At 37.0% G+C, this 8,770-nt stretch overlaps 1 protein-coding gene across 2 annotated transcripts in view; it reads right to left on the reverse strand.

Moving 5' to 3' along the window:
- Window positions 1-6,735, reverse strand: part of Madm (MLF1-adaptor molecule) — a 71,207-nt gene extending 64,472 nt beyond the window's left edge. The window contains exon 1 of one of the 2 annotated variants that reach the window (XM_076409868.1): window positions 6,199-6,735. In XM_076409868.1, the coding sequence (XP_076265983.1) occupies window positions 6,199-6,324 (126 nt within the window). In that variant the 5' untranslated portion in view covers window positions 6,325-6,735. The remainder of the gene's footprint in view (window positions 1-6,198) is intronic. The other variant, XM_076409869.1, reaches the window with a different exon arrangement.
- Between the last annotated feature and the right edge of the window lie 2,035 nt (window positions 6,736-8,770).

Consider the following 8,770-nt stretch of genomic DNA (forward strand, 5'->3'; position numbering starts at 1 on the left):
GTTGCCCTATACTACCAACAACAAAAGTACTAGAAAACTTGCACTGGGCCATTGTGTGAATCCTGGTTCTATCGTCTACAACAATATGGAAGTCACAATTTGCATGAAACCTCTACTAGCTGGAAAATCCATCAAATACTACCCTATACTTTTCTCTGAAAATGAAGAAAACTTCTACCGATTTTAACATAATAATATCGTTGCAATTATCGTTATCGTCGCCTGTTATCACTTTTGTTCCTAATTTTTTTCGCGTCTATCTTATCTATCGAGCTACCACTACAAATAATTACTTTATCGCAATTGTTTTATGTACACTCTCATCGATAAACTAATAGAATATCGCCCGCAGTCACAAGGTGTACATATAAATGCATGATTCTGCTTTATTCTGATGCCGGTATGATGTCATATTTGGTACCCTTCCACTTTTAGCCTATAATAAACTAAAGAGAAACAGGTACCAGAATAGACGTAATAAATTAATATTTAGAAGGTCGAGACCATTTGGTCGTTTCTCTGACTCTCCAGGTTCTGACACTTACACTCTGAAAGCGTCAAAATCTGAAATAATTTAATCCCATCTAAAGAAGTAAGTTCTACAGAAACAGTATTCATAAATTATTTGAAAGTCTCGATCTGAATTAACAGGTGTGTGTTTTAACAGAAGTGCGGATTTTTTTAACACTCCACGATACAAATATATCATTCTGTATAACAATACCATGCAATATTTCATCATAAAATACCGACAGAAAGAGAAATTGAAGAATTTTACCTCGCGTGTATCCAAGATTACGAAAAAGAGTCGAAGAATTCTACGTATATTTGCTGTGACCTTTACATTCGTGTATATATTTACATCCTCAGAAAAAAATACATGTACAGATACCGATATATTTCTTCCTCGTACACCGGACAAGGTCACTTTTCGGTACAATGCGTTGGAAAAAAAATACGGAACTCAGACCAGATATACGTACTGGTAATTCACATTTTTTTCTCGGTGCTTTCCAATGTCTATGGGCTTATCGATTTTTTAGCTTGTTCAGTCGCAATAAGCCAAGCAATACGTCCTGTGATATGTATTAGATTAGAATTGGGGAAATAGTTTATGTTGTTACCGGATATTTGCATGATTAATTTAGTCAGGAAAAAGTCTGTAATCCTTAAACCTACGTCGTTCTGTAATGTGATGAACTATTATAAGAAGAATCCGATTCGAAAGCAAAAACGACTTGTAAAACTCTAGTTGCTTAAAAATACGTTCGATTTATTCAAAGCCGCTGAAGATAATGAAATGGGCGCCAGCCAGTTTTATTATATTCGAACTCTATGAGTCCAAATAGGCTTTATAATTAATTGAATTACAAACCAATTTTCTTGATTACAGCTAAACTTGGAAGTATCTTCCGACTCTTCTGAACAATTCTTTGATCTTGAGTTTAATCTGGTTTCGTTTTTGTCTAACGTGATGTTTTTTTACTTGATGATTTTAATTGAGAAATCGGGCACCTGTCAAGTGATACAGTACTAGTTCCAAGACACTATCCTACGGACCTCTTAAAGATATGACTGCAAATTTGAAAAATCGGTAAAAACTCGTGGTGCTTGGAAGGATGTGCGATTTTTTTAAACTCTGCCGGCAATAATGAAACGGACGTTAGTTTAATTTCGGTTTGAGAGGCGGAAAAAAAGGCAAACTCCAATCGCGATCGCCGCCCGACGATTGAAACCCAAGCCAAGCGAGGAAGAAGAAAAAGGACATGCTCTAGAAGCAGGCGAGAACCTCGTTAATTGTTCGCAACAGTAAATTCGAGTCGCCGACTGGGTTTGTCTCCGGCGTAGCGCCGCCACGGTCCGAGATTATCAGACGCGTTTTTTCTGCGCTCCTCTTGGCCTTGACAAAGTACCCGTTGTTTCCGAACGGCTGGTTCGCAAAAATAAACTTTCCGAAGATCGTGCACAAAAACGGGCCAAAAGTGGTACCCGCGGCGGCGTACTTGGTCGCACCGAGACGACGGACGCGGGGAAAAAGGCGACAAGAGAAACGAAATTTTAAATTACATTACGTCTGGCTCCTCATCGCCGCAGTCCGATGAAAAAACCGAGACTAGATGAGCAAATAAGAAGAATAAAGTGGAAGATTAAACTATTTTATGGTACTGTTAAATTGCAGAATAGAAAAAAATCAATAACCACAAGGTACACCGTCTCGGGATCACCAACAAAAAAACCAAATCGATTTAAGCTTCTTTCAAAATTGATTTCTATAAAAATAGTGAAAGAAAAATCGTCTTCAGTTTTAGCGACAAAAATTATAAAACAATGATTATTTGATCAAGTTCAGGGAGATTAACAATTTAATCAATATTTAGCAAGAAAATGCCTGAAACTTTTTGCATGATTGAGTCAAAGAAAGACATCAACGTTGTTCCTTCCTTGGAATCACACTTTCATATTTTGATTGAAAATTTAATATTATTTTAGCTTTTATATATTTTTTAATGGTAGAACTTTCATTCAATTTGCAACGTATGCTCCACCAATACTGATAATCAGTCCCAAAAACCCTTCTTCAACTATGTTTCAGTCATTGAAACACTGTCCCCAACTAGGGTTGGACAGTATTTCAAATACTTATGGCTTCAAAATCTTTGGACATAAATACATTTATCATTCAGCCCAAATAGGCTGAAACCTATTAAAACTACCTTAGTGTATCTTATGAGAAGTAAATAGACATAAATAAGAAGACTAACATTTTCTCAACGATAGAACTTGGAGGAATTCATTAAGACATGTTACAAAGACATAAAATAATGTCTGTAAGTAACAGGAGTAGCACCACTAGTAAAGAATATGATGATGGTGACTAATGACAGACAAAACTGGAGTTAGAGTTAGTCGACTCCCAATCGATGGAAGAAAAAAGCATCCTTGAACGGTATCCAACTATAAAAATGTGTTCATACAATACAAAACAAGTTTGTGCTCATCAGGACCCGTGAAAAGATTGTTTTCTTTAGCGGATTTTATTCATACCCTAATAAGGAGGTCTTTGTCTGATAATACATTTGAAAAAAAAGTGTTTACGAAAGTTCACTACATAATCTAGCACCTGATCGTATTTTGTATTTTATATGTCAAATACATGGCTTAAAAGTTTTTCGTATATTGAATACATGCGAGATAGTATTTTGTAATTTGTTTTTTAATTAAGATTTTGCCCAACTCTAAGCCCAACCCACGCAGACTAAGATGACTGAACCTCGACCCGACAGATTCCACCACATCAAAAAGAAACAATTCGTGAACAACACGATACATGACTCAATTCTTCGAGTTTCGACGATGACTAACCGGATAATATCTCAGAATCTTTACCCAGTTAGCACGATATACCACATATCTAATCGCGCGCCATCCGACTATCAAGTAATGGGTCTGTTGTCCCCGAAAATTCCGACGAGGATGCACCGAAAAACGCGGCGATAATTCCCCGAGGAGGATTACGCCGGGGCTCTCACTAAAAATATGGACAGAGGAGAAAAACGAGCAAACGAAAGGAAGGGGCAGATTATATTCTCAAAGCTCGGCGGCATTCCGATGGAACTTTATTTTTAGCCCGAAACGGCGAGAGAGAGACGGCGACGGAGAGAAAGAACGGGCCGCTTCTGGCCACACCGGTTTGGCTTACAGTTCCTTCCCTTTGCGGGCAGCCTGCTGTTACTCTTCTGCGGCCGTCAGCCCGTTTCTTGTAGAGACGGGTGTTTTTTTTCTCGATATCGGGTTGGCAAGAGAATAAAATCAAATCTTCTACAGCAAGAAAGTAAGAATGCGTCGATAAAAAGTCTACAGCGACAGCTCAAAAAGGTTTTACTACACTACCCAAAAATGAAAATTACGATAAAAAGAACCTATTCCCTCTAGTTTTAGAAATTTCATTTTCGGCTCGTGGGAAGTTAGTTTTTCGATGTTGGCATACTTGTAAACTGTCAAAATACAAATAACCTAATCGATTGAGGGTTGTTGTTGAGTTGATAAGGAGAGAAAACTATGTTGCAAATGAAATACAATGTATTTTCTCTCTTTTTCGCGTAAATTAATGACTAAATACGAGACTTTGTTTATTTTAATGAATATACAAATTATATAAAATGAAAGTTAACATCTTTCGTCGATATGTAATGCTGAAGAGAATTATGAAGTGGACGAAAGTAACTATCAAATCAAATCGTCTATTTGGTTTAGTACAATACGGATTCTGTCATCGGACCCAGATGATGATTATACACCCGATATAAGAATGCTACTGTTACGATCTTGATCCTTTGACTTGACTTTTCTGAATTTTCTTTTGCTCTTGATTATGTCATTGTTGCTGTTCTTTTTCTCTTACTCCTCTTTTTCTGGTTGAATCTAGCGGATAATATTGGTTCTCACTGTAGATGCATCGTGTTTTTATTGCGGAAGCTCCCTCGGGTTCTTGGTGGTGGCTGAGAAGGTAGCCTCAAGAAACCCTTTCTGAGACTGATTCGTTCAAATTATCCAGACGGGGAAAACTCTTCTCACGCGGATGGAATATGTGCGCTAAGGACTCTTAAGAATGCTGGGGAGCATGTTTCGCAATCTCGGACTTTTTTAGTTATTGACAGAATTAGAGATTTCCTACCCGGTCCAATATCTTACTCCAGTCGTTTACCGCTGGTACCTGCACACCCATAATCCGAAACACTCGAAAACGAGTATCTACAATATATCTTTAATAGTAACTACAATTACGTGGCCTAACCAAACATTCGAATACAACACGATATTTTATATTGTCACAAGTCATAATTCTTTTCCCAAATGTTACAAATATCATTAAAAACAGTTAAATGACCTAATAAATTAAGATCTGTAAATTGTATAAACGCAAAAGTATTTTATATTTTATTATATTTATACTATATATAGTCTAGGTATTATATTTTACCTAAACTTAAAAAAGCTAGCTTCTCCTAAAGGTAAATAATTATAATTGTATCGCAATAGTCATAAACGGCGATTTCCATAGTATTTTTGTTGTAAAAGACGTTGAATATCTGGATTTCCATTACATTAGAAAGTAAAACAATATTTGTTACATTTTCCTCATATGAACACTATTTGGTGCATCTTGTGCAGACTACTTGTATCGGACCCAAATATGTTAATTTGTAAAGGATCCTGCAAACAATTTAATTTGGATGGGAGAGAAGATAAAGCTTGAAAAGCTCTGAAAAAAGAGATGCATTAATTTTCACACAACAAAATAGATGATGACCACACACAATTTGTCCCAGAACCTCTACAAAAGTACCATCAACGCTCTATCCATTTTCTCACAAGTAGTTCTTTACACGAGGATCGACCCTGATAACGTTTTTTCTTCAACCGCTTGTACATTACTCAATATGTTAACATCTGACCATCCGAAGCCCTAACATTCAAATGGCACGTGTCAGAAAATTGCCATCCACCGTATGGTCCAGATCTGACCTCCAGAGAAGGAGGTGGTAAAACAATTAAAGGGGTACATCAAGACGAGTAAAGTTCAATTTACTTCCAATTTATAAATCCAGGAGAATCATTTAAAAGAAAAATAACGAACACTCGTCCAAATCGCCAATAAAGAGAACTATCGAGCCGTATAGAAAAAAACGATACAAATATTCCGGAATAATGTCAAACAAAAACAAAACACGCCGGCACGAACCCACGGTCTCAGCAGGCCGTGGTCGTACCGGCTGGTCTCGTCCATGTCGGAACAATCCTATTCCGGGTAAACAATCGACGACACGGTTAAGACGGAAACGTGCGGGCCTGTATCGTCGGCTCGCAAATTTCTGTTTCGCCAAACTCCCGGCGAAGCGAATATCGCGACGAGAATCCGAACACTCACACACACAAGTCCACGGGCGCCAGTGCAGATCGATAAGGCCGACGTCAAAACGGGACATGCGAAAAGGGCCACCGGGTATCGCGACCCGTACAACATGGACGCCGGCTGCGTTGAGAGGTTAGATCGGCCCTCGATACAGGACAACACTTTGCCGTTGACAAGTTGACAGCATTGTAAATCTATGAAATTCTCGTTTCGCGGCACCGAGACGTTATTATCAACGCGATAGGGGTCAACGTGGTCGTTTCGAACGGACAAAAACCACTTACCTCTTCACGTCTCTTCAACCATCTACCGCAAGGACTCTCCTCCAGGATCTCGCTCTCGTCCTCGGAATCCTCGCCACTTTCCCGTGGCGACCTGTGCTCTTGTTCGTTAATATGAGTCCCCGACATTATAGCCTATCAATTAAACTAATCCTATCTCGTAAAAGCACTAATACAGTCGAATACACAGAAGCTGCCAGTTCACAACAACAATGGTATTCCATCAGAACATTATATTTCGTTGAGTACACCTTACTAATCCACGATTCGTAGGAAAATACACTATGTATGTATCGCGATTTGGATTAAAAACGATGCATTTCAAGTCACTTTACTAGGCACTGCGACTGAGCACGGAACGGAAGGGATCCACTACTCCATCCGTAAGAGAAGACCCTGTTGACGCGTCGCTCAAACGATGATTTAAGACTCAGTTCCAAACTTAAGTGTCAAACTAAACGCGGTACAAATTACCGATACAACAGAAACTCATTGGCACGACCGACTAGCTAAAACAGTCTACCTGCCTGTCATGAATGTAGTCAGCGCAGCGCATCGGTATCTGACGTCTGTCCTCGGCGCCATCTCTCGCCGACCTCTCGAACGTCGATTACAGAAACATTTCGCGTTTTGTACGTTCAAATACCGACAGATTTTTTTCATGTTTAATTGATATTTTAATTATCGATTTAAAACTAACGTTGAGAAACTTACTTATTATAGAAACAACACTTATTAATATATTTTTTCATTATAACAAACATTACAATAAATAATAGAGACTATTAAACACAAAAATGTTTAATGATTACGAGATAAATAATAAAATATATCTTTTTAATTAATATATTTAGTAAAATATAATTAAGTTAATTATTGTAAGAAAATTATTTTTTGAATAGATAATATAATTTGGTAAAGGATATATAGGATAAAAAATTTATTTGAAAATCTGGACAACTAAAAATGTTTTTTTGTTACCTTGACAACTAATTCGGAATTCATACATTTAGCGAATCGCTTCATTCGTGTACGATCGACAATGAGTTAAATGGTAATTACTATTCTCGTTCGAATAATTTTTGAACTGTCGAATGTTACGATAATTCACATCGTTAGTAAAAATAACATTCTTGATAATGAACACGACGGCCAGGCAAGGTCGGACCGGATCCGTAGAAACATATTTATGACAATGACCTGTCGTTTATTTGCTTCTAGCGAGTTTCAATATAATAACGTTAACTCGGTGCTAAATTCATCATCATTCAATTAAATTTACGACCCATCATTATGAATTAACGGTCAATAAACCAATAAAACGACGAGATAGTACACGCAGTTTTGTTTCGAGTACCGATGCAGTACTGAGGATGTATGTATCGTAATAATATCGTATACATGTTTTCTTTAAAATCGTCCGTTGTTTTTGATTCGGAAGGCGCGATTATCTCGTTCTGTTTTTTTTTCTGAATATCAAGTATTATGAAATCTGAAACGTTTGCTGTACGTATTTTGATTTTGGAAAGTACGAGTCCTACCACCAGTTGCGGTTATAGGGGGTGTGACGGACATCATTAATGGGGCTCGTATATTATAAATGCAGACAAAACGTTAGTTCAGGTCTATAAAAGTTATTTCGGTTTTTCCGATAACTATGGAAAGTCCCATATTTTTAATAATACTCATTCAAGTCCTACTATAACGCGTTAGAAAGGTAACAGTCCATGAACATTCCAGATAGCATCAGTAGTTTACTGGTTTTGAATTGGTTGAAGTCGTTATAAGCAGAACCATTTGCAATTGTCCAAATTATTAAAAATAATAATTGGGAAAATATTTCTGTGTTACCGTACTGATCCTGTCACTATAGGGGACAATGTTTCAGGAAATTAAGACTTACCTACGTTCTACTATGAGCCAGGAAATATAGATAGTCAGATCTAAGAAACTTTTCGAGAGAAAATACTATAATCTAGAAGTTAAATCAATATAAATTATGAAAAAAATGAAACCACAAGATCCACAAAGATAATTCTAATGTTTCATTAAAACTGTCCGAAGCAAAGCATATTCAATAAAAGTTTTCAATCAAAATTATTTAGTTATTCCTCATCAGTACAATTTGTCACCTTAGTAGAAGCTGTGGCTTTAATGTATGTAAACAGAATAACTGCTACCTCCAGCATGATGGATCATCATGTTTGCCATGCATATACACTTACATAGAATGATCTGGTCTAATATTTTTCATATGGATAATCAACTGTATAGTACAGAAACATCAGGGTTTTGTATTTATAAGGGTGTCTTTTTGAGATCTTGTCCCTGCATGGAAAGATTCCAGAACAGTATTGTTGTCGAATTATATAGAAGGACTCACCAGCTAACACTAGAACCACCAGTTCTCAGAAACCATAGTATCTGGTTCCCATAGTTGTTAGAGTAATAACCATTGTACTATCTTGTGTAATGTTAAAACAGTACCTACTACAATATTTTGTTAATTGTTTGTACTTTATTTCTTCAATTCTTGCTAGGGCCCACCTCATTAGACAATAAAACTAGTGACAAA

This window comes from Rhynchophorus ferrugineus, unplaced genomic scaffold (genome assembly GCF_030347505.1).
Source record: "Rhynchophorus ferrugineus isolate W39M unplaced genomic scaffold, kcgeb_rfMv2 rfM7, whole genome shotgun sequence".
Classification (NCBI taxonomy): Eukaryota; Metazoa; Arthropoda; class Insecta; order Coleoptera; family Curculionidae; genus Rhynchophorus; species Rhynchophorus ferrugineus.